This window comes from Oncorhynchus kisutch, linkage group LG6 (genome assembly GCF_002021735.2).
Source record: "Oncorhynchus kisutch isolate 150728-3 linkage group LG6, Okis_V2, whole genome shotgun sequence".
Classification (NCBI taxonomy): domain Eukaryota; kingdom Metazoa; phylum Chordata; class Actinopteri; order Salmoniformes; family Salmonidae; genus Oncorhynchus; species Oncorhynchus kisutch.
In genome coordinates, this window is record NC_034179.2 from 41,296,334 (window position 1) to 41,323,747 (window position 27,414).

At 43.3% G+C, this 27,414-nt stretch overlaps 1 protein-coding gene across 4 annotated transcripts in view; it reads left to right on the plus strand.

Moving 5' to 3' along the window:
• The window catches only part of cadm1a (cell adhesion molecule 1a), a 420,614-nt gene that overhangs the window by 296,340 nt on the left and 96,860 nt on the right, over positions 1 to 27,414 (plus strand). For 3 of the 4 annotated variants that reach the window (XM_020485689.2, XM_020485691.2, XM_020485692.2), the window contains exon 2: positions 21,622 to 21,639. The exons of the other annotated variant lie outside the window; for it this stretch is intronic. In XM_020485689.2, the coding sequence (XP_020341278.1) occupies positions 21,622 to 21,639 (18 nt within the window). The remainder of the gene's footprint in view (positions 1 to 21,621; positions 21,640 to 27,414) is intronic. 4 annotated transcript variants of the gene reach the window in all.

Here is a 27,414-nt window from a genome sequence, read left to right on the forward strand (position 1 = left end):
ATGCGGAAGAAAGGGAGGAGCACTGGAGATGCTCGGAAGTTGAGATTGAGTTGGCGCTCGACGTGAGGTTTCTCCGTCACCACCGAGACCTGACTGTCAAACCGTCGTGGCAGGAGAAGCGCTCCATCTTCCCCTCTACAAATAGTGACACATAGTGTGACGCTGCCATTTTTCTGTCCTCTTTGATTGATAAGTCTCCGTCACCATGTAAACACTTCCCCACCTTTTTTGTATAAGGCTTTGACAATATATCTTACCGGCTGCTTTCGTAAAATATAGAGTAGATGTTTACCATTGATGTGTTGCCATGCTGTTTTCTTCGGCTTGTCATGATGGTGTCATTTAAATGATTTATCTGGATACTTGGATACTTGTCCTGGAGACATTAGGAATACAGTTAAAGGGTATTGTCGAGGGGGGGGGGGGCATAATCCTTTTCCAAACATACTTACAGACACGTACATGGCAGCTTACCAATTTTTTTCATATTGAGAATGATTATTTTGGAAAAGCTGAGATGAAAAGAAACGGAAGCTAGATGGATGGCACATGCTCTCTTTAGTCACAAATTGCTATATTGGCTCGGCGCCAACTCACTTCAACTTGGATAAATACATCCTCTTCAGGTAAGTCTACCCCCAGAGTGCAAACATCCCCCTCCATCTGGGGATGTTTCTGAATGGAGATATAGGCCTCAAAATTTGAATCACTAATAAGCCAATTACACCAATCCACAGTGTTTTGCTGATGGAGAATGTGCACACATCTATCTTTCTCCTCCACCCCATCCCCGTCTGCATCAAAATGCTTCTTCCCTCTCTCTTTTTACCTCTCCAGCAGCAGCAACATGGGTCTGTTTGGTTTTAATACGTTTGTTTGCGGCGGCTGCAGCTGCTCCTCCCCTTAGTGGTCATGCACAGTGGAAGTGGAAGAGGACACTGCAGCGTTTATTCCCCTAATTAGGCTGTCTAGAACCTGATGGGCGTGGGAGCATCTCACGTCGACACTGCTGCACCTATGGTTCGGTGAAGGTGCAGTTGGAGAGAAAGCGATGGAATTTTCCTTCTTTAGTAAAGGTACTTTGTGGATAACGGATTAGGTCCCTTTGTGTTGTCACTTTTCCCTTTTGTTTTGTGTCATCGGATGGAATGGCAAAGGATCCGAGGATTTAGGAGTTCCTTGGTTTTTGTCACCTGTGGGCTTGGTTTCATGCTTGGACATGCTCCGGTCCTTCATTTCTCTCTTGATGGAGACATTCACCATAAGAGCAACTGGAATTCAAAATACTGTTGTGATTTCTATTATGATGATGTTATGATATTGTCATGTGTCGGAATTAAAGAATAATACTTTGGGAGGTGTGAGGGGCAAAAAAGGTTTTCTGTTGCCTGAAGGCAACGATGTGCAGTAGAGGGTTAGAATATGAAAGAAAATGTATTTCAAAGAATACAGTAGCATTTTCATTAGTTTATGTAACTGTAGGCTATATGTACAAATGAAAAAGCACTAAAACACCACAATTTAAGTGTTAAAATCCAATGAATTAAAGCCATCACAAAGATCATTCATTATTATTATCGTGAAGCGATACTATAAAGACATCAAAACGTCTTACTTGCTTGTGACTCAGTAGGAGAATTTGAGGGAGGGAGGAGTCCACATGGCGCTCTCGGCTCTCCTAGTGTTAAAGCCTTGCCCTAAACCACAATTAGTTGTTTATCCTTAGCTACAGTTGATTTTCTCTTGGGTCCAGTAAGGGATTAAAAGTGCAGCATTACGGTTTTATTAGAGCGGGTTGTTTATGCTAGCCAGTTGCCTTTGGTTGAATGTGATCAATAGGCATCATAGGATGTAACAGATCCGAGTCCATTTGTGTTTGCAGAGTTTAGTATTGACACTGCCCGTAGGGTTGCTGCCGCTACATTGTGCTGTTGTCTATTTTGTTCTCTCACTATCTCACCATGTCTCAGCAAAGACCCCTCGACCAACGAAGTATAAACAAAAAATGAAGTTTACCTGGCTCGCCCCATAGGCACAACATCCTTGCTGATCAATTCTTCCTTTCTCCAGGCTCAGGAAGCTTACAGTCTTCACTACACCGCCTTGCCCGACAGAGAGCCAACAACACGGCCCCGCCAGGGCCTGTCAGACTGAGTGTCTGATATTATTAGAGAGAAGACTTGTTATTTTCCCCTATTCGCAGGCCCGGCTCTCAGACACCTCTTGGTGTAATACACACGGGGTTTCAGAAAAACCTTCTCCGTGTCTGTCTGTTTCCACCATGTAGCCACCGCTCTCCCGTCTTGTCACAGACAGCATTCTCAGACGACGGGATAGGAGGGGTGTGTGTGTGTGTGTGTGTGGTGTTCTGCTTTTGTTTTGACTCAGTTACATGGACAGAGCCCGGGCGATAGTGGGTAGCTAGCAGGGGAGAGCGCTGCAGTAGAGTGTCAGGCTTCTTGCAGCTTTCAGTGGACATGTATGTGAGACTCAGCCAAATAGGCACCTTCATAGAGAGGGAAGGGAGCGCCAATTATCATATTTGACAACACCACTTCTGAAATGTCATCACCCTCCCAGGCCTTGTGGGTTTATTAGCTGTCCAGACCAAGGGTTGCCGTTAAGAAATAGGGGTTGAACAGAGAAAGGTAGGCTGTTGCACATGATTCCTAGAAAGGTATTTTGTCATCATTATTTTCTTCTAGTAGCCTCGGGCGGTGGATTCCAAGTCAGCTGTAGTGAGGGATGTAGGCTGACATATTAGCTGGAGCGAGGTGTTTTATCAACATCAGAGTTGAGTGTTAACGCCATGAGATCTAAACATGGAGTCAATTAGGCGATTCCCTTGATTCTTTAGACTAGGCTATGTTAGGATGTTTTATGAAACCATGCACCTTTTTGACAGTGATTCGTTCATTTTATCATGTCAATGGATGAGGGCAGATCAATAGTTTTTTTAGGTCATTATACAGTGCATTTGGAAAGTATTCAGACCCATTCACTTTTTCCACCTTTTCTTACGTTACAGCCTTATTCTAAAATGGTATTTTTTCCTCATCAATCTACACACAATACCCCATAATGACAAAGCGAAAACACGTTTGCAAATTTATTCTAAATAAAAAAACTGAAATGCCTTATTTACGTAAGTATTCAGACCCTTTGCTATGAGACTCGAAATTGAGCTCAGGTGCATCCTGTTTCCATTGATCGCCCTTGAGATGTTTCTACAACTTGATTGTAGTTCACATGTGGTAAATTCAATTGATTGAACATGATTTGGTAAGGCACACACCTGTCTATATAAAGTCCCACAGTTGTTATTGTCATGTTGTGTTGCTACCATGCTGTTTTGTCATGTGTAACTGCCTTGCTATGTTGTTGTCTTTAGGTCTTTCTTCATATAGTGTTCTGTTGTCTCTCTTGTCGTGATGTGTGTTTTGTCCTGTATATATACATATAACAAAGTACCTAGTAAAGGGTCTGAATACTTATGTAAATGTGATATTACAATTTTTAAGCCTGTTTTTGCTTTGTGTAGATTGATGAGGAAAAAACACAATTTAATCCATTTTAGAATAAGGATGTAACGTAACAAAATGTGGGAAAAGTTAGGGGGTCTAAATTCTTTCCGAATGCACTGTAATGTTAGTAATGGATAACTGTGGGCATCAGGGCATATAGGTTCATTCATATTGAAACCAAATAAGACTTTGTTTGCATCCAGCATGCTGCCAGCCCTTACGGACTTGTCATGTGTGTCAAATAGAAGGCTCCTGCTCCCCTGGACCGTGATCTCTCATCCTTCACCAGTTTAACAGAGTGATTGGTAACATCGTGTTTGTGCTCCATGCACCACATATATTTCCTGGGATGCCAAACAAATTGAGCTGGGGATGGAGCAGATGTATCCTTCACAAGAGCCTCTCTTTCTCTAGCCTCAAGCCATGGCTGATTGATAGCTGTGATATCCGTGGAAAGGGATTGCTGTGTGTGTGTGTGTATGTGGGGGGGGGGGGTGGTGGTTAGAGGGTTGTGTGTGTGCTCGTGCGTGCATCATGTCTATTTCAAGAAGAGGTGGAAGGGCGGGGAGGATAAAGATAAAAATAGTGGGTGAAGATTAGAAATTTGAGCACCCTTTATAAACCCCTGTTCCTTTTTACACGCTCGGGACAGTAGGAAGCAGGTGTTTGTGACAGGTCTGATTGAGCCCCACAAAAATACATTGAAATAATATCCAAATTGGAGGAAGCAGTGTTTGCTGTGCTTTTCTGTGATTGGTGTCAAGCCTGATGGATGGTACTACCCAGGGAGGCTGTCATCCGATTGGCTGGCTGGGGAAACAAAGGTGTCAGCAGAGGATCAAAAATTGGAAGTACACGGAAAGAACCAGAAAAATAAACCCCTCAGAGCTCTTTGTGAATGACAGACCGGGGTCACAGCCTGTCTCAATACCAGAATGGTGCTTTGATAATGCCAATTTCATAGGTGGAGAAATCGCTAGGCGATAAGGGGAATACTCAAAAGGCAGTAAGTGTGTCTGATGTTGACACAATTAGTTTTCTATTGGATGTGGAATTATTTCTTGACCCATTCACATTGAGTGATGACCTGTTTTGTGAAGGACTCCATACTACATCTTTGTGATAAATCAAAATGAACGATTAAATAATTTAGGAGTCGATTTGCTGTCAATGACCAAGTGCCCTAGTGCCACCAGTTTGATAGTAATCAAAGTCATTGATTGGCTTGTCTGGAAAATCCCACTGTATCAGTGTGGATTAGCACATCACTGCCGTGCTGCTTCTCCATGCCCGTTAAAAAAATGGAGTGCTCCCTTAGAGTTTAATTTCAGGCCAAAATGTCCCGGGGCTTGTAGTTTTTCGGGAGGAATCTGCACTGTGTAATGGCATGCGGGGAAACACTTAGGCCGACCTAGCAGTATGCAGTAAATCTGCCGTTTTGTGAGAAATGGCATATACGCACATACACACAGACACTTACACGTGCACACATACACGTGCACACATACACGTGCACACATACACTTACTTCACCGCAGTGTTGATTACTCGATTAAAAGGTAGCTTATATGGTGTGATTTTAGAGTAAAAATACAAGATATTGATCATTTTCTTTCCTACCCAATGCAAGGAATCACCTTAAACTGAGTTAGATTTGATATCAAATCTAAAGTAGTCTAACCATCATTTCAACCAGTTTTGTCAGGTGGGTAGTTTTGGTTAAAGGAACATTAGCTAACTCAGGAATCTCTCCCAGTTACACTATTTGAATTAGACCTAGGCAGAATTGTTATCTTGTATAATAAAGATCCCTACTTATGTGGACACCCCTTCATATTAGTAGATTCAGCTATTTCAGCCACACCCGTTGTTGACAGGGGTATAAAATCGAGCACACAACTATGCAATCTCCATAGACACACATTGGCAGGAGAATGGTCATACTGAAGAGCTCTGTGACATAGGATGCCACCTTGCCAACAAGTCAGTTCATCAAATTTCTGCCCTGCTGGAGCTGCCCCTGTCAACTGTAAGGGCTGTTATTGTGAAGTGGAAACATCTATGAGCAACAACTGCTCAGCTGCGAAGTGGTAGGCCACACAAGCTCACAGAACGGGATCATTAGGTGCTGAAGCATGAAAAGATCACTCTACGCAATGCCAAGTGTGGTGTAAAGCTCGCCTCCATTGGACTCTGGTGGAGTGTAAACGCGTTCTCTGGAGTGATGAATCACGCTTCACCATCTGGTAGTCCGTCGGACGAATCTGGGTTTGGCAGATGCCAGTAGAACGCTACCTGCCCCAATGCATAGTGCCAACTGTAAAGTTTGGTGGAGGAGGAATAATGGTCTGGGGCTAAACCACTTAGTTCCAGTGACAAGAAACCTTAACACTACAGCATAAGATGACATTCTAGATGATTTTGTGCTTCCAACATTGTGGCAGCAGTTTGGGGAAGGCCCTTTCCTGTTTCAGCATGACAATGCCCCTGTGCACAAAGCAAGGTCCATGCAAAAACGGTGTGGAAAAACTTGACTGGCCTGCACAAAGCCCTGACTTCAAACCCATCGAACACCTTTGGGCTGAATTGGAACGCCGACTGTGAGCCAGGCCAAATCGCCCAACATCAGTGCCCAACCTCATTAATGCTCTTGTGGCTGAATGGGAGCAAGTCCCTGCAGCAATATTACAAGATCTAGTGGAAAGCCTACCCAGTGTGGAGGCTGTTATAGCAGCAAAGGGGGGACCAACTCCATATTACTGCCTATGATTTTGGAATAAGATGTTTGATGAACAGGTACCCACATACTTTTGTAGTGTAGTGTATTTAGTTGTAATATGTCAACTGCCTCACGGCAATGTGTATTCCTGATTTGTAGTGTGACTGAAGCTTGGAGAATGATGGAATTCCCTGCAGATTTCATTTTACCTACCATCATGTACAGTCATCTGGCTCTGTGTCTGAGCAGAACATATATGTCCATCATATTGAGATTACCTTTCCAGGACAAGTGTCCAGGAGTTTAATTAACCTGTGTAACTATAATACTAGGAAAAAGCAGGTGTGTGATGGTGGAGTTTCACTTCATATTGGAAGCATACAGACCAGACAAAGAACAGAGGAAACCACTCTTCAGAGTGGTTCATATGATCTTAGGCTAAACAATCTAGACTTAGGCTAGCCTTGTCAAACACCAAACACTCCTCGCTCTCGTCCTTCAATGGGCTACATTGTACTACTCTCAAAGCTTCCTTCAGAAATCCAAATAACTCTCTTTGCTTCTTAACTGGAGGAGAGAGGGAAAGAAAGAAAAATCCATACGGCTCATTGCAATGGCCACAGAAATCCTCCAAAAGTCCCTCTTCTGATTTTGGCGCTCAACTCCAGCGCTAGAACCCATTTCTAAGAGCCTCCCCCATCCCCATGCAGTTTTATCACTCCCTCAAATCTTAATACCTTTGTAAGTAGGGCATTGAATCTAAAGCTATTTGTTTGATACTGACTTTACCCTCTAATCCATTTTCAAATGATACCGATGACTCCTTTCAATTGAGACATCACATCATAATGGTATGTATTTTCTTCCTTTTTTCTCCCGTATTCGGTCTTTCCTTCGTTATTTTATTTACTCCCACCCCTCCCTACCTCGCATCTACCACAATTCCCTAATCTTTTTGAAGTCATTGCCTTCCACTGGTGGAAGTCTGACAGATGCTGAAAATGGGATTGAGTGGTAAATTGAATTATGCCAGAGCATAATATGCCAGAATGGCAGGTGTACAGTGGTGGCAGTGTGGACAGCCTTGATTGGTGGCAGCTGTGAAAGCTAGTCTTGTCTTTTGGATGACGTCTAAATGGAGTAGCGACAGTCCGTGTCATTGTGTTGGGGAACAAGAACCACATTTGGCCACGAAATGGGTGGCAGGAGACGAATCCTCTCACGGTAGTTTGCCTCACAATATTGCTCGGCATCGAGGGTTCCGCATCGTGTTCCAGGGCTGTCGTGATGAACACATCTTCTCTTGTTTCCACTAGCCTATAGTTGGCAGCTCCACTTCAAAATATAATAGAATGTTGTCCATGACACTCTAGTTGTTCTCCTCAAGCTCCAAAGCTAACCTTATTCTGTTGTTTCGGCTAGTTTTGTGGACTCTGTGTTGTGGTAATAATGCATGACCAAGTAATTTGTAGCTATGCCATTGGTCATATTCAGCATGGATATTTCCTAGGTCCTTCCTTCATACTCTCTCTGATTTGATGTTTTATGATCTAGTTACATTATACATCAAGTTCAGTGGTTCAAAACAAACTGCTATTTTTACTCGCTTTGGGGTTTTGGGCAGCAAAATGTCAACATTAAGGATGAATAATTACGCCGAAGAGGGGACAAAGCTTTGGCCGTCAAGGAGCCACTACTGTCTCGTGTCTTATTTTGTCTCAAGAGAGGTCCAAAGAATTGCACTTGTTGCCTGTCCTCTTGAGTCCTCTCCCAGTTGCCGGTTGATCATTTTGAAGCGAAGTCATGCCATTCATCTTCCCCATGCCCATTTGAAAATGGAGTGCTCCCTTAGAGTTTCATTTCAGGCCAAAATGTCCTGGGGATTGTTGTGGTTTTTTGGGGGAAGAATCTGCACTGTGTAATGGCATGCGGTGAAGCACTGATCAGTATGCAGAAAATAAGCAATTTTGCCAGTAATGGCACACGCACATAAACACAAACGCTTCCTCACAGTGTAGCGCAAAGTGCTAAGGACTGTTGGTTAACACCTCTGCAACATTTCTAGAACTTCTAAGATTCAGGAGAGTGTGCAATGTCCCACTTATTTTACTGTCCTACACTTCTAATATGATGTTAGGCCAGGCTATATCCGCATAGTACCACCGATTCACTGCTCATTGGGTGAGGAGAGATTTAGAATGTCATTTGATGGCCTCTGTGATGGAATATCTGCAATACGCCGGGTAACCTTTTCCCCGTAACCGACGATTTGTACCTGAATGTCAGTAGCTTCATTTAAACGGAGGGGCACATAGAATAACAGCTGACAATTCATTTGTTCGTTGTTCTCCGCTCTTTGTTCCTCTCAAAGTATGTGTTATGACAGCGTAGTAGCTGCCGCCATCGAATTAGAATCGATCTAATTCGAGTTCTATGGCTGCTGCAACCCCAAACAACTACAGTAGAAGTTTTGGTCCTGAGGTTTGCACCAAGTAAAAGGGAAGAGTTTGCGGATATCTTCTGCAGAACCTGAATGGTTGTTGTTTTTACCCCTCCCTCATTCCCTGGGTCGGGACAATTACTGCCACCACCAAGTGCAGCCAATCCTCTGAGGTAAATGTGTTTAGCCCTGTGTGCCGCGCGGAGGGGGGAGGTGAAGACAGCCTGGGCGTGTGATGAATGACAACTCATTCAACAGCAGCTGCCCCATTTTCAGCCCGTCGACAATGACGCGCACTGCGGCGACCCTCTCCCTCACTTTCCTCTCTCTCTCTCTCTCTCTCTCTCTCTCTCTCTCTCTCTCTCTCTCTCTCTCTATCTCTATCTATCTCTCTCTCTCTCTCTCTCTATCTCTATCTATCTCTCTCTCTCTCTCTCTCTGTGTGTTATCTAACTGGCAAGGAAGGACCTTTGAGAAGGGAAAAGAGAGACACATAGAGAGAGAGAGACTCAAAGCCTACGGGAGTATTTTGTGTAGTCCCCTCAGACGTCCTCAAGGATAGACATGTTACTGATACATGTTATGTCTTCTGGGATTTACTCAACGAACGGTGGGGCTTTCATCCCTGGCATGAAGATAGAAGGGATGTTGTTGGGCCTGTGACATCACAATGCCTTCTCTTTTAGAGAGTGGCATAAAAAGGAAATATCATTCCCCGCCACCCTTTGAGTAAGGAGCTCTGTAATTGCTTGATACATCTGCTCTTTCCCCCTATCCATTTCTGGAGGTAATTGGTGTTTATTAAGTATTATGGCCAGTATTTGCCTATGTCAACTCAATGGAGTAAGATATAATAATATTGCCTTTTTTAGTTGACTCTGGTTTACACATTCATGAATTCAGCAGAGTGATGAATTGTTATACTATAAGCGTTAGAAGCTACAAGAGGCGGTTATTTTGATGCGATAGAATTAGTCTGCTGTCTGCCGTCCCATCTGCGACAGTGATTTGAGGAATGGAAGGGATGCCCCTTGCCACTCCCTGCTAATGAGCAGGTTTTATCTGGAAATTAAACCACAGTCTGTGAAAATATAGTCACAATTGTTTACAGATCAATCAAGCAAGGATCCCGCGGTTCGCCTGTGAACCAAGCTTTTCCTCCGTCGCCAGATAAGTGCGATTAAAAAGGGAATGGGTACTTCCCAAGGCAATGGGAAATACGTGATGGGGCCGTCAACATGGGCTTGACACCAGACATTCAAGGATTTATTTTTTTACCACAACTCAATGTAGGCAGAATGGAAGCTTTAGGGGGGAAAAACAACAATCAGTGCAGTGGAAAAAGAGTGGACCCTGTCTTTGTCAAAGTGCAGTGGGAAAAGCGCCGGTTGTGTATTCTGCATCCCCTGTGTTTCTCTTTTGCCTTGTCAGAGACCGTGCATAGTGATCCCCCCCCTACATTATTTGACTGTTTATCCTCTACAGGAATACTAGCCGGCTGCATCACTTGTTCCTGCTCATACAATCTCTGCAGATTCAATTATACGCTGCTCTGGACACACTGAGAAATATGAGAGGATGAGAAAGAGAGGGAGGTATGGATAAAAGGTGGGAGAGAAATAGAGTAAGGGAGAGAGAAGCATGCTATAGGGAAAGGGAAAGAGAGAGAAAGCGAGTGAGGGAAAGAGGGAGGCTAATGCAGAGCATTCCCTGGAGGCATGTATTTATGCTGTGGGATGATGTGATGCTGGAGTGGATGATGTAATGGTACCCTACTGTATAATGATCAGCAGTGACCTCCTAAATGAGAGGATTAGTCCAAGAGGCCTGAGCTGTGCAGAAATAATGGGCCCCGGGCTCAGTGGGGGTCTAGCCTTCGCTTGACATAGCAACAATAAAAACAAATGGAGATGGGAGATGCTGTTCTATCCCACCACTGCCACCAACATGCACTCACTGTCACGGTAGCATGTTGTTGTCATATATCATAAGAGGCCCCCTTCTCTCCTGTTACATCAGTGACCAGACAGACAGCAGAGATCTAGGGGTCATGTGCATCACAATTTTTATCACCAGCACATCAGTGGTCCATTGTCACAGCTCCATTGCACAGACACCGACCCAAGTCAGACAACCAGACGATATGAGGTGCGTTTGCTAGGTATAAGCAAACAGATGCTCACAAATGCTGACCTTCTCAGTCTTTTGATAGGGACCTGTTGGGGAATGACCTGGAGGTTCAATGACAAATGGACACATATTACCCTGGTCGGTGGTCATTTTACCGATGTGCTGACAATTACTAACACAATTGGAGTGAACCTCCATGACCGAAAATAGTACAACCATCTAAAAATGTAGCCTAGTGTATGTGAAGAGTTGTGCCGCGGTGAATATCGCCCTCACCACGGCACCACAGATGAGAGTGCCTGTGAAGGAGAATGAGCAAGAGGGTGGTGGGGGCTTGTTGTCATTTCTGTCAGACAGCATCAGGGCAGCCTCCAGGTTTGAACACAGGGCTTAGGAGTGAATATGTGGCTAATGGTTGACTGCGGGCAACGCTCTCTTTTGTGTGCTCTGATCAGGCGGATTAAAGCATCCGTATTTCTGCCTCTCCTGGTATTAGCTTGTAGAACGGGATATGTTTTAGTATTTCCGCTAAGGAATATATGATATGTAGACCCGACCAAGATGATTCAATTTAGTAAAGAGACAAAAACAGGGCTAAGAGAGAGAGGAAATGGAGAGGCAGGGCATTGTCGTCTCAGCAGCATTCCGACTCATGGTTTCTAAAGGGTTTGGAACAAATCTTTGTATTGGAGCACTTTTTATCCTACCTCTAAAACCCATTTTCACTGCAGGATGGGATATGTGTTGAATATGTGGCATGTAGGCTAAACTGTGAAGGTTTCTGAAAAATATATGTGTTTATCTCAGATGGAAAGTAGATAGCCAAATGTTTTTCTGCACGTCAACATACATCTTGTAGGCCCCAATACTATTGGTAAATTATGAATACAAAAGTGATAGTACGCTCTTCAATAGATTGCTCTCTGATATTGATATCTCTCCACATAGCCTAGCATTGCAATTTGATTAGCAATATATTGCCAGTATGTGAAAAAGAAACCAGACCAGATTCTGGTCTGAAATAGGCTACATTATGTTTTATTGTCCTATGTCTTGCTCTTGGCATGATGTAATATTTGTTATTGAGTAGTAATTCAATTCCTTTCGTTACATTCCTTGTATTGTATACGGTAATACAGGGTTTCTGTATCTTTTCAGTCCAGGGTTGTACAGTAATATTTGTCCTTTTTTTTGTTGCAGTTTTAAAACAAATTTCCTGAAATTCTATGCATTTTGCCATGGCTAATACTGTGTTCTTTAGCTTAAACATAATCATTAAATATACTGCAAAAAAATTAAATAATAATAATGTTTTATTCTCGCTGACTGTATCTTTTATACAGTCAGTCAGTTAGTTCTCAAAGATTCTACAATAAAAACATATAGGTCCATTATCTTTTCCAGATACTTTACATTGTTCTTTATAAAGTGTTTTCCCATTCCAATGGACACTTTCTGGACTAAAGCGACCTGATAAAACACTTAGGCGGCCCACCCAAGGATTTCAATGGCAGAAAAGCCTTGAATAACACTATCTATCATCTACCAATGTAGAGGCTAATGTAGAGGCTAATGTCCTACATTTCAGATTCAGAAAAGCGTTTTTGCCCCAACATTGGGCATTGTGTTGTCGAACACACCCTCGAGAATTTCGCTACACCCGCAATAACATCTGCTAAAATATGTGTATGTGACCAAGACAATTTGATTTGATTATGCTTTGAGTCATAGCCCCTTGTATGAGCCTTGCAAACGACTGTAGCCTAAATACATTCATCAGTATGCCTATGCACAAGTAGGCTAGAATTGATCCTAATCCGCTCATAAAAGTGTAAGTGCATTAGTGCAACCATAAAGTATAAAGTGGTTTCTAAAAAGTGACCCTGAAAACTCAAATCCGAACTCATCAAATAGATCTGTTTGTTTGTTGTCCCCGGAAGTGGTGTGGTGGCGGCAGGCACGATGAATCAACCTGAATGGAGCTCGTTGAATGGCCCATCACTCTAGGTACAGTTGAGCGGTCCGGTTATCAGTGTCATTCGCTGGGCTCGTAACCCCGGTTCCCTGTCTGTCTGGAGCCATTGGGTTTCCATTACCACAAATCCATTCTGCTCATTTAATAATAATGACTGAGGCCCTGCCACGACCCCAGGCTCAAACTGGGCTAAGTCTCATCCGAGAAGACACTAGACGTGCCTTTTGGTTTGGTTCAACCCAGACTAGACGTGCCTTTGGCGGCTCCTATATTCACTGACTTATGGTTTCATCCAGGCTTTCAGGTGATAAACCTCAAAGTCCAGAATTGAGATTTTCTCTTCTAAAGCCTAGATGACAACATTATGGTAAATGTAGGGTAAGTTGTAATTTGAAGCTACATAGATTTATTGGCTATAGCCATCATGTTTTGGAACTCTTCTGTAACATAGAAACACTGACACATCTTTCCCGACAAATAAAAATTATATCCCAAAATATGTTTACTTTAAAATGTATTCCAAACAAAAACAATGATTGCGAAGTTAAACAAACCATACAATTCTATTCAGAATGACAGCATGAATGGCACAAACTGTCATTCTGTTACAAAACTTTGCATCTGCACGGTTTTTCAAGTTGTTTTGTGGAAGTTGTAGTCCTTTTGCATAGAGTTGTATGGTTTGTTTAACTTTGCAATCATTGGTTTTTGTTTGACATACAGTACCAGTCAAAAGTTTGGACACACCCTCTCATTCCAGGGTTTTTCTTTATTTTTACTATTTTCTACATTGTAGAATAATAGTGAAGACATCAAAGCTATGAAATAACACATATGAAATCATGTAGTAACCAATAAAGTGTTAAACAAATCAACATATATTTTATATTTGAGATTCTTCAAAGCAGCCGCCCGTTGCCTTGATGACAGCTTTGCACACTCTTGGCATTCTCTCAACCAGCTTCACCTGGAATAATTTTTACAACAGTCTTGAAGTTTCTTTTTTTTGTTACTACATAATATTTAATTGTTTAGATGTCTTCACTATTATTCTTCAATGTGTAAAATACTTCTTTTTTTTAAATAAGAAAAAACTCTTGAATGAGTGGGTGTGTCCAAACTTTTGACTGGTACTGTACGTTTTAAAAGAGAAAGGTCTGAGTCTCTGCATCATTCTGTTCTGTGGATTTGTCCTAAATCATACCTCTATCACTCTGTAAACTGCTATTCCGAAAACAGCTTTAGTCCTACTGAGAAAAAGAATACAGGTGCACATCTGAACCATTATTTTGTCACGCCATCTAAACAGGTATTGGTGCCTGGTTGTTTTGTAAGATAATAACTGAGCGAGCCAATCTTGTTGCCGTGGTGTCTATGCCGCACGCCATGGCCTATCCAACCAATCCCCCTCTGATATGAGAACACGGTCGGCCCTCCTAACCTCTTAATTACACGACAGCGTGGCGGGTCACGCTCCAGCCCCCCCCAGTCCAGTCAGTGGTGTCCATCTGTGCTTTCCCTGTACCCCAACCATCCCGCTAGCAATACGGAGCCCTGTGCGCAATAGCCTAATTCCCCAAAATGGAAACACTGGGACCAGTAATAAGATAACGTTCCTGGCCAAAGCACAACGCAACATGTGGTTGGAGGGAGGTACAGATAGGGACACTGACTGTCAGTGCTACAATAAAATACGCAATATTGGTGTAGGGATGTATGTACTGTACAAGTGTCACACTTACCATTGCCTATGGCCTTATATACCACAGCAACTACTAGTGGAATAATTATACAACCTCAAAACAGATTAGTTGCTTTGTAGCTATGTACAGTGGTGGCTACCACTTTTGCGCACATGTTTTTGTCTACATGGACAACATTATTTGCTGCAATACTAAGTAGTAGTCAACCATATGTACAGTGCATTCGGAAAATATTCAGACCCCTTGACCTTTTCCACATTTTGTGACGTTACAGCCTTATTCTAAAATTGATTAAATTGTTTTTTTTTCTCTCATCAGTATACACACAATACCCCATAATGACAAACCAAAAACAGTTTTTCAGACATTTTTGCAAATGTGTGTGTGTATATATATATATATATATATATTTATATATATATATTTAAATATAACATTTACATGAGTATTCAGACCCTTTACTCAGTACTTTGTTGAAGAACCTTTGGCAGCGATTACAGCCTCAAGTCTTCTTGGATTTGACGCTACAAGCTGGGCACACCTGCATTTGGGGAGTTTATCCCATTCTTCTCTGCAGATCCTCTCAAGCTCTCTCATGTTGGATGGGGAGCGTTGCTGCACAGCTATTTTCAGGTCTCTTCAGAGATGTTAGATCAGGTTCAAGTCTAGGCTCTGGCTGGGCCACTCAAGGACATTCAGTGAATTCACTCCTGCGTTGTCTTAGCTGTGTGCTTAGGGTCGTTGGAAGGTAAACTTTTGCCCCAGTCTCAGGTCCTTAATGCTCTGGAGCAGGTTTTAATCAAGGATCTCTCTGTTCTTTGCTCCCTTCATCTTTCCTTCGATCCTGACTAGTCTTCCAGTCCCTGCCGCTGAAAAACATCCCCAAAGCATGATGCTGTCTCCACCATACCAGGTTTCCTCCAGACGTGATGCTTGTCATTCAGGGCAAATAGTTCAATCTTGGTTCCATCAGACCAGAGAATCTTGGTCTGAGAGTCTTTAGGTGCCTTTTGACAAACTCCAAGCGGCCTGTCATGTGCCTCTACCATAAAGGTCTGATTGATGGTGTGCCGCAGAGATGGTTCTCCCCAGATTGCTCAGTTTGGCCAGGCGGCCAGCTCTAGGAAGAGTCTTGGTGGTTCCAAACTTCTTCCATTTAAGAATGATGGAGGCCACTGTGTTCTTGAGAACCTTCAATGCTGTAGAAATGTTTTGTTACCCTTCCCCAGATCTGTGCCTTAACACAATCCTGTCTCGGAGCTCTATGGACAATCCTTTCTACCTCATGGCTTGGTTTTTGCTCTGACATGCACTGTCAACTGTGGGACCTTATATAGACAGGTGGACACCAATTAAGTTTTAGAAACATCTCAAGGATGATCAATGGAAACAAGATGCTCTTGAGCTCAATGTTGAGTCTCATATCAAAGGGTCTGAATATTTATTGTTAATTTTGTTAATGTTTCATACATTTGTTAAAAAACTGTTTTCACGTTGTCATTGTGGGGTTTTGTGGTTAGATTGATGATGGGAAAAATGTCATCAATTTTAGAATAAGGCTGTAATGTAAGGGGTCTGAATACTTTCCTAATGCTCTGGAACTGCCTTGGCCCTGGAATGTTTATTTTGAGTTGCACTTACACAGCATTGGTTACATACTGTACATTCACATGCAAAGTTAACATGCAGGTGTAGGATCTTGATCACCCTGTTGAAGGAGAACTTTCCTGCAATGTAGGAATTTAAAAACGTCTATTTAATGTTTAGAAAGTCTTCTGAAGTTTGTAATTCCCATTTTGAAATGTTAGACTTGATTTTCCTTTACGAACATTTTTACAACTCTTACAAAAGTAGCGAACTGGCTCCAATTAAGATCCGACATCGTGTATGGTCCTTACATCATTTATGTAACCAGTCTGTATGCTTTGTATAGCCTATTTAGCCTAGATAGTGCTGAATGAGTTGGCTCAGTGGAGAGAGGTCCACTCAGAGATGAGTGAGTCACGTTGTGTTTGCGGTTTACCCCTGACTTACATTAGAGCCATGACGAGAGCCATGTTTTTTTATGATGACTCTTTGCCACTTATGGTACTTCAGTGCATCTTAACCTTACAGGCGTCGTGCACAATCAGCACAGTGCATCACAGCGCTTAGTAAGAACAGACCTCATCCGTGGTTTCTTCTGTCTCAGCGGTGCAACAGGAAAACTCACACAAAAATAACTTAACATTCCAAATGAGTGCTACACTGTGTCTGCTCTGCAGTGCACATAGTGTTTCAAGAGGGGGGGGAAACTAAGAAACCTACATTAATCCAAGATCTCCGGGTTTGATATTTTCCCAATCTCTCGGCGCCACCCATGATTGTGGTGGTGACCTCGCCTTCCTCTCCCAGGTCACGCTGGGACATGGCGGGGGAATTTTCCCATCACCGCCAGCTTATCAGTATGACAGCGCAGGCGTTTAATCGCGGCGCCGCAGACAGCTGTTAAGTCCCTCTCCATACTGACTCAGACGCCGAGCGTGGATGAGCGAGCCGAGCTGATGCTTCCAGTGTAGGGGGGAGAGAGAGAGAACGAGCGAGAGTGGCTGGTTTCATAGAGCTCCACTGTGTCCCTGCTCAACAGTGGCCTTCGTCTCATCCCCTGGTGTGTGTGTGTTTGCGTGTGTGTGTGAGTAAGTGATATTTCAGACATGTAGATGTCTTTCTTGCAGTCTGTGTCACTTACACACACACAGAGTCACAGTGGCACACACACAATACAGTATGATCTCAATCACGAGAAGAATGCTCTCACAGTAATGTAGTCACAATTGGGTCACTGGGGCTTTGAAAACAAAACAAATTGTTACAGTGTTGACTGGAACAAGGTTGAATCCATTTTCATTCAGACTTTGATTCACTTCAGCGGCTTGTAAGGGAGACAATGGGAGAGCGGTATCGATAATTACTTTTTAATGTGGCACACTCATCATGTCCAATTTCATGGCCCTCCAGCTGCAGATTTCCGATTTAATCACGACATAATGCGGTTACACTCCACCTTTTGAATGGGGTGGGGGTGGAAGAGGAGGACCCAACTACCGCCAACTTCCCCATGTCTGGATCTGTGCCATTCAGACCTGGGTCAAAAATAGATTGCCAATTATATTCTTTCAAATACCTTCGGTACACTTTATTTTGGGGCTGGCGCACAGGGTGGGCGAGCTTTGCACTTTTGGGACTACTACATAAAAGGTTGACAAGGATGACAAGGTTAGTGGTATGGTTCCTCCAGTAAGGCCTTAGATCAGTGAAGGAAAGGGTTGAACTAATGTTAATGTAGAGAGTTCAGCAGAGGGTTAATGCTGTCAGAAGCTCCTTAACTTGATAGGATTTTGCTGACAGTAGCAGATTGCTATGTCTGGATTATTAACCTACTGTAGGTCTGCAATACAAACCATATTAAGGCCCGTATTTCTATTGAGGCTTTGAATATGAACTTGGTCATATTTTGCTGCTGCTATAGAGATTCTTGCAGGTCTCTCACACCCAGAAATGTTTGTGTGTGTCCATGCATAGGGATGGGGATTTGTGTGTGCGAGAGAGAAGGCCGGCCTGTCTTTGAGCTGTTCTGTAGCCATTTTATGAAGTGAAGTGTTCTTGCGGACTGTAGAGGTGATTTTAAAGAGAGGCATCAAGCCTTCATTAATGCAGCCCAGCCTGTCTGACCCCTGGTTAATGTTCCTATCATTTTTAGAGTAGGGTGTAGCTACCTTTCATTTGAAATGACTCATGTTTAATGCATCTCTCTGGTTCCAGCATTTAACCTCACCTCAAGGGTTGTTGGAGGGTTGGATGGTTGCATACCGGCGACATGGCCATGCCGGGCAAGAGGGGTTGGCGGGTTAGCCAGGCAGCCCCCCTCAGGACCAGTGGGGTTGAAATGGCCATGCAGAGTTATTCACACCCGTCTGGCATTTACTTAACATTGCAAGCCCCTTCCCCCTGGCCTGTGTTCCAGGAACCTGATCTCCAGGGCGGCCTGGGTCCCCCCGTGGCTCTCTGAACCACTTAGTTGCCGTGGCCTGGGCCATGACTGGAATCCTTAAGCAGAGGAGACTGGCTTGCGGTGGTGCTGGGGTTTTGGGTATGCGTGTGTGTTTGTTTTGTACTCGCTCTGTGTGTGTGTGTGTGTGTGTGTGTGTGTGTGTGTGTGTGTGTGTGTGTGTGTGTGTGTGTGTGTGTGTGTGTGTGTGTGTGTGTGTGTGTGTGTGTGTGTGTAGTGGGTAATAATTTGATATACTGTATAACTCACCTGCAACCCATAATGAGACTATGCCATTTATATTAAAAAAGTATATCAAATGCATATCATATCATTTGACTCCACAAGATAAATAGCAATGTGGACTATTGTTGAGCAGGACTATTGTTGAGTTACAGGAATAGACTATCAAGAAAGGTCTGAGAATTTAATATCAAAGGCTAAAATTTGTTGACCAATAGAATAGTGTAAAAGTGAACTTCCAACTAGATATCAGACCTACAGGCTGTTATCACGACAGAATGGGTGATGGTGAGAGCAACACAGATAACTCAGCATTCCTGAGAAACACAAAATCATTTTCATACAGTGTTGATAACAGTCACTTCAGGTGTAGGTGTAGATGTAGGTGTGTGTGTGTGTGTGTGTGTGTGTGTGTGTGTGTGTGTGTGTGTGTGTGTGTGTGTGTGTGTGTGTGTGTGTGTGTGTGTGTGCCCGTGTGTGTGTGTGTGTGTGTGTGTGTGTGTGTGTGTGTGTGTGTGTGTGCCCGTGTGTGTGTGTGTGTGTGTGTGTGTGTGTGTGTGTGCCCGTGTGTGTGTGCCCGTGTGTGTGTGCGTTCATGGCTTTTAGCCTACTAACAGCAGAGTGAGTAAGGAACATGTATGAGTGATTCAAATACAAATCAAATCACATTTTATTTATCACATGCTTCGTAAACAACAGGTTTAGACTAACAGTGAAATGCTTACTTACGAGCCCTTCCAAACAATGCAGAGAGAAAAACAGAAAGATATTCAATGTCAGGCTATTCATGTCAGTAGCTAGGTTTCCATCCAATTGGCGACAGATTGTAATGTGAATATTCTAAAATCTGCATTATAAACAATATGCAAATTTCCCCACCAGAAGTGAACTTGTTGCTGATAAAAGGATGTGTGTGATGACGTAGTGCACATCAAAATGACTTTTACGGTTAAATTCCCATGTACCGAATTAAAAATACAAGTTACAAATGACTTTCCATCGCATTTTCAATTCTACTGATGGTTTAGTAAAAAATGATGTTTAGCTAGAGCGCACCTTGCCAACAGTTTGCAGATACAGTGCGGGTAGGCTTGCCGACATGATGACATTATTATGGACAAAAGAGTGAGATTAATCATGTCACCAGAATAAGACCCTCTATATTTATTGGGAAGGAGTATCAATCGCCGTGCACTTTCACCACCCTGTGAAGTTTATCATCACTTATTTCATCTGTAAGCCTAATAAACTGCATGCTTTCTCCGAGTCATAGTGGGAGGACCACACAACATACATGTATCATCGCGTGACTCCAAGTTTACTTTAAAAGTATGGTTATGGCATTTCCACCCCCATTTCTCACATAATAGATTTTACAGACACAAAAAGATCCCACCTTGTCTAGAGTATTTTGGAACATTTACATATTTGGAAAGTTTACAGACAAATTTGCTGTTTGCATTCCATCAGGCCTGCCGTGGAGTGTTTTATGCGACATGTACTTTACTCGCATAAAAAGGTTGGATGGAAACCTGGTTTATGTATCAGTGTTGATGAATCTATTACTGTGCTCATGGAGGCCTGGAGGGCTTTGGTGTAGTCAACCTGCTGACAATCTCTACACTTAATTTCTATATGCATAATTAGGCTACTAGTACTAGGCTATACTCTGAGAAACAAGGTGCTATCTCAAACCTAAAATGGTTCTTCAGCTGTCCCCATAGGAGAACCCTTTGAAGGACCCTTTTTGGTTCTAGGTAGAACCCTTTTGGTTCCAGGTAGAACTCTTTTAGGTTCCATATAGAACCCTTTCCACAGAGTGTTTTACCTGTACCCTCAAAGGGTTCTCTTATGGGGACAACCGGAAACTCCTTTTGGAACAACTTTTTCTAACGATGTACCACATATGTTTTTACATGTTGGTTTGTTTTGTATCAGTAGATGGTTGGAGAGATTCAGGCTGATTGCTCAGCAAAGTTCAATGGAATAAAATCTAGACGATGTCAGCCGATGATACATTTTAGACCATTTCAGACATCCATTAAATACATCTGTGCCACAAATACGAGTTGAAATGTCTCTCAGGATATAAACGGAAACCAAATAGGATATATTTTCTTTTCAGTCTCCACTCTGAAAATTTCAACTGATTTCTCGGCTACTAGGAGAAATCAACAGACTCCCACTTGTCTCTTGGAGAATTGATAATTAGTATGTCACCGTGATTGAAATTTGGCAAATGTTGAAAGGATATGGGTTGTCTAATCAGAACCAGCCTCAGAGCAGAATCCTGACGCTCGGTTGGCGTAGAGCGGTTTTTAAAGATGTAACGGGTGACAAATGAATTGCATTATGGGTGAAGATGCTCATTTCAGGGGGATAGCAGATAGCGATGGCAGAAACCACAGATGGACAAATCTGGTACCTAACATCTCTGAAATGGTGTAATTTGCATTCACTGTCATATGAATTGAACCACCAATAAGCTTGTGCTTGCTATTCAGACCAATTCTGAGGTGTTCAATATTAAGCTATGTTTATTATACTATGATTATGTCAAGCTGTATTGAATGTGACTGAACTGAAAAGTCAAATCTTCTACTGGTGAATTGACTGAATTGAAATGCCATGTGTGCTATTGAATGAATGAAACTATTCACCCTTTCCCTGAGAAATCAAGAAATCAAGCACCCTAGAAATCCTCTCTCTCTGCCTTCATATGTTGGCCTCACGCTATGCTAGTGAGCTACCTCTCCTCTGCACTGGTGATGTTGGGTGCTGTTAATCTGTGGTGAAAGGGGCTTATCGCTAATGCTAACGCTACTCTCTCTCTTTTCCTTCCCCCTTTCCCCTGACACAGGAGCTGCTCAGTACCCAGGTAAACCCCCCCTACCTCCTTCTTCTCTCTTTTCATTGATTTCTCTCTCTCTCTCACTCATGCCCTTCTCTTCTCTCTTAGTTTTTACAGAATGGTCGCCTCTCAGCGTCTAGTGTTTGTGTGCTGCATACTAACTATCGCAGTGGTCTTTCCATATCAATTTTCTTTTATCACACTTTTTCTCTCACTGCCTTTCCTTCTCCTCTGTTTTCGTACATCTTCCCCCGCCGCCGTCGCCGCTCCATAGCTGCTGATAGACTATCTCTTGCTTCTGCACCTGCTTTTGTTTCTTCTTCACGTGTTTTCTTCTCTTGTTCTTGCAACCTTTTGCTCTCTATAGCTGGTCTAGGGTCAGTTTTGTTGAGTACTGCATAATGGATGATGTTAGACATGGAGGCAGGGAGAGCTGATCTTAAAACCAGTTTGTATGAGCAGAAGGTCACTAGACTCTAGAGCTCCAATTTGTCACATTCTCTTTTTCTTGTCAGTGTTGTTTTGTGTTAGGTGTTTATATGTTGATGGTCTGTGGTATGTTTTCTTGTCAGTGTTGTTTTGTGTTAGGTGTTTATATGTTGATGGTCTGTGGTATGTTTTCTTGTCAGTGTTGTTTTGTGTTAGGTGTTTATATGTTGATGGTCTGTGGTATGTTTTCTTGTCAGTGTTGTTTTGTGTTAGGTGTTTATATGTTGATGGTCTGTGGTATGTTATCTTGGCAGTGTTGTTTTGTGTTAGGTGTTTATATGTTGATGGTCTGTGGTATGTTTTCTTGTCAGTGTTGTTTTGTGTTAGGTGTTTATATGTTGATGGTCTGTGGTATGTTTTCTTGTCAGTGTTGTTTTGTGTTAGGTGTTTATATGTTGATGGTCTGTGGTATGTTTTCTTGTCAGTGTTGTTTTGTGTTAGGTGTTTATATGTTGATGGTCTGTGGTATGTTTTCTTGTCAGTGTTGTTTTGTGTTAGGTGTTTATATGTTGATGGTCTGTGGTATGTTTTCTTGTCAGTGTTGTTTTGTGTTAGGTGTTTAGATGTTGATGGTCTGTGGTATGTTTTCTTGTCAGTGTTGTTTTGTGTTAGGTGTTTATATGTTGATGGTCTGTGGTATGTTTTCTTGTCAGTGTTGTTTTGTGTTAGGTGTTTATATGTTGATGGTCTGTGGTATGTTTTCTTGTCAGTGTTGTTTTGTGTTAGGTGTTTAGATGTTGATGGTCTGTGGTATGTTTTCTTGTCAGTGTTGTTTTGTGATAGGTGTTTATATGTTGATGGTCTGTGGTATGTTTTCTTGTCAGTGTTGTTTTGTGTTAGGTGTTTAGATGTTGATGGTCTGTGGTATGTTTTCTTGTCAGTGTTGTTTTGTGATAGGTGTTTATATGTTGATGGTCTGTGGTATGTTTTCTTGTCAGTGTTGTTTTGTGTTAGGTGTTTATATGTTGATGGTCTGTGGTATGTTTTCTTGTCAGTGTTGTTTTGTGTTAGGTGTTTATATGTTGATGGTCTGTGGTATGTGAAATTGTTTGCATTGTCCATAAAACAAAGTATTTTTGTGAATGAATTATGACATTGGAAGGACTTCGATGAACCAGTTTCAAAGCTTGTCATCTCACATGCCTCACTAGAATATATCACAAGTTATTCATAATGAAATCATTTTGATACTCCTTAGCAAAACTTAAGAGGTTATTTGAAGGATGCCACTTCATTCATACTTAGTTACTTTTAAATGGATGGCAAACCAAGACGTACCTGCTTCAAAACAACACCGTTCCTCATTTGCCTGCTAACAAGGCCTGTTTCTGAACTAAAAGAAATTACACAAGCTACAAAGTAAGGTCTATTTTTTTTGTCTTCAAATTGACTGTCTTTCAAAGAGTCAGCCACATTGAAATAGCACTTTAGCAGTTAGCATACAGTCACTACTCTCTCAACAACTCTAGTACATCTCCAGTCCTGGAGAGCTACAGTGTGTGGATGTTTTTTCTTCCATCCTAGCTCATCTAATCATGGTCTAAATTGAAGACCACTATCAGTTAAGTCACTGAATCAGGTGTGTTGGTGCAGGGTGGAACCAAAGCCTGCACACTCTGTGGGTCTCTGGGACCAGAATTATCCAACACCTTCACAGCCTCATATCCGAACTAGACCGTTGGCTTTTAGCACGTTAGTTGTAGACTACTGTAGACAAGAGGTTGAGGACAGTCAGACGTTGAAACTAGATGGCTCGACAACGCCCCTCACTGCGGCACAGGCGATTAATGCTCCCCCCACCCCCCCATCCACATTCAATCACACCAAAGATGCTGAGCCAGTATTGAACTAGCGTTCGCAAAAACACTGCCTCGCTTGGCAGAGGGCCTGGTGTGTGTGTGTTTAGCCCCTGCCTTCGATCCAATTATTAATGTCACCCTCCGTTATTTATACGTATATAAATTAGAATTGAGCTGCGAAAGATTCTTCCCAAGGGGGATTGGATAGGGCCCAGCCCTTGCTAAGAGGAGGACAGTCCTTCACGGCTCTATGCTCAGTGATATCCTGTCCTATCCTACTCCACCCGCTGTTATGCTGTGGTCTTCTACAACAGATTGCCAACTGAGCATCACTGCTCTGCTCTCCTTCCCCTCTGCCAAAAGCATAATGTACTGTACAGTCACCATCTATATATTAAGTAAAATACAAAAACTATAAAGCGCTTTATGGCTGGAGGACTGGTAAAAGTTGCTGGCTGTAAACTTCCAGTAAATCCCTAAAGGACTTGATGGGGACAGATGTGGATGGCGAGAGCTGTTAAGGGGAGAGCTGTTGATGAGGAGAGCTGTTGAGGGGAGAGCTGTTGATGGGGAGAGCTGTTGATGAGGAGAGCTGTTGAGGGGAGAGCTGTTGAGGGGAGAGCTGTTGATGAGGAGAGCTGTTGAGGGGAGAGCTGTTGATGAGGAGAGCTGTTGCGGGGAGAGCTGTTGATGGGGAGAGCTGTTGATGAGGAGAGCTGTTGAGGGGAGAGCTGTTGATATGGAGAGCTGTTGATGGGGAGAGCTGTTGATGAGGAGAGCTGTTGAGGGGAGAGCTGTTGATGAGGAGAGCTGTTGAGGGGAGAGCTGTTGATGAGGAGAGCTGTTGATGAGGAGAGCTGTTGAGGGGAGAGCTGTTGATGAGGAGAGTTGTTGATGAGGAGAGCTGTTGATGGGGAGAGCTGTTGATGGGGAGAGCTGTTGAGGGGAGAGCTGTTGACGTTTTAGTCATTTAGCATATGCTTTTATCCAGAGTGACTTACAGTAGTGAGTGCATACATTTTCATAACCCTGGCATTGCGCTCTACCCACTGAGCCAACAGGAAGGACAGCACTCGTGCTGGAATTTAGACCTAGCATAGCGTAGGATCAGGATCAATTCCAGTCCCTTTGAAGTCGGGAATTGAAATAAAATTATTCAGCTGACATTATGGGCATTTTCCCAATTTGTGATTTGAATTCTATTTCCTTTCCTAAACAGACGATAAACAGAGGCTGTCCTAATGATGTTTCGCAGGCGCAGAGGAGTAGATACATTCTCCAGACACTTGATTAGAAGAAATACTTAGTAATGCAACACTGCGCCCGGTAAATCCACCACCTCTATTATACATGAATGTTTCAGCCTGAGACCTTTGTGTTTCAGTCTAGATCAATTGTCTAGACTGATCCCGTTTTAGTATAACTGACTGGAATTTCATTTAGGTGAGATAAGGTCAATAAAGTCCTATGAAAATGACCCAATCTAACAGAAAATACCAACAAATTATTTAATGCACTATAATCATGTTTACTAAACGTCTCATTCAACCTCTCAGTTGAATCAGATGTCCAAGTCCTGGAATACATGAAATACATTAAATTGGCTGCGCTGAGATTTTACAACAACAGGACCTCCTAAATATGTCTTGTTGAACAGTGTCTGCCTCCTGGCTCTGACCTTAAGGACAAGCCTGTGCCGCAAGGACTCCTTGTGCCCTCCCCCCCCTCTCCCAACGCACTGATGACATTAGTGTGTATGTGTGTGTGCATGCAAGTGTGTTTATGTGTGTGTGAGAGAGGTGGTTATTTCTGGGCAATCAATAGAGGGAGATGTGAGGGGAGCAGAGGACAGGGGCTTCCGCATGGCAGTTAATCTGCAGGCCACAGTACAGGGATTCATATCTGTGTTCAGATGGGTCCTTGAGATCACATACACGCTCTTCTCTCTCACAAATCACAGACTCTTTCTCTCTCTCTCTCTCTCTCTCTCTCTCTCTCTCTCGCTCTCTCTCGCTCTCGCTCTGCACTTGCACACACACACACAAAAGCCTGCAAATACTGCACAATTTAAACACTTGCCCTCACATTCCACCTTTCTCTGATGTGTAAATATTGGACTATAAATTGTGCCTTCCTGTATTATGCTGATGCAAAAAAAGATATTCTATTCCACTGAGCTATTTACTTTGTTCACATTCTCATCTTTATTATGTGTTATTGTTGTGGCATTGTCGAGAAGGAACCAGAGAGTAAGCAATTTTGTTAGACGGCGTACACCATGCGTATCCTGTACATACCACTAATAAAACTAGAAACGCACACACTACGACACAGAGCTATGCCTGCAACATTGCACACGTGCTTTGTCGTTGAGTGGTTCTAGTCAATGTTTACTTGTGTGCCCTTTGCATTCCTTTACTCTAGATCTCCTCCAAAGCCTGTTGAAAACACCAATGCAACCACTATATTTTCCTCTGAATTGATTGGTTTGCAGGTGTTGTAAAGCAGACTGTTGAATGATGATGATCTTCATGAAGCAATTCAAATAGAAGTGGATTGTAAGTAAGCTTCGCGAGGGCATGGAGACACCAGTAGAGGACAGACATACCAGACTAGATAGTAGAGAGCAGCAGGTTTGTAAATGCTTTGTTTTGTGTTCGTGTACAAGATGGCTGTGGAGAGACAGCCAGGTGCTAGAGCCACGTAGCACATACACAGGCACTCCCTCTCACACACACTAACACACACACACCACTAACCAAGAGGAGAAACAGTGAGTGTGGAGGTGAGGGGGGGGGGGGGGATGCTGATAGCCTGTGTTCTGCTGCAGTGCCCTCTACCTCCCCACCTCTCTCTTTCTCTCTCTGTATCTCCCTCTTGTTCTCTCTCTCCTCCTTCAGCCCTTCTGCAGGGGCTCAGCTTGCTTTTGTTTATCTGGCTGGGGGTGGAGGAGAAGAGACCCCTCCATCCGTCCTTCTCTCTCCCTGCCTGCCTCCCTCCCTCTCTCTCCCTGCCTCCATCCGTCCCTCTCTCTCCTTCCTGAAAGAGATTTCCAAATGAGAGAGCATAATGGCAGGCCGTCTGGTAGCGCGCCCAGGCCACCACTGCCTCTCTGACACCCTCCTGTCCTACACATCCTCCCATCCCTCCCCCACACACACCCACAGACACACACACATCCTCCCATCCCTCCCCCACACACACCCACAGACACACTCACATCCTCCCATCCCTCCCCCACACACACCCACAGAGTACACACACGCTTCCTCCCATCCCTCCCCCACACACACCCACAGACACACACACATCCTCACATCCCTCCCGCATACACACCCACAGACAGACACACACACCCTCCCCTCCCTCCCCCATACACACCCACAGACACACACACACACACATCCTCCCATCCCTCCCTCATACACACCCACAGACACACACACCATTCACTCCCTCATATACACCCTCCCTCCCCCATACACACCCACAGACACACACACACACCCTCCCC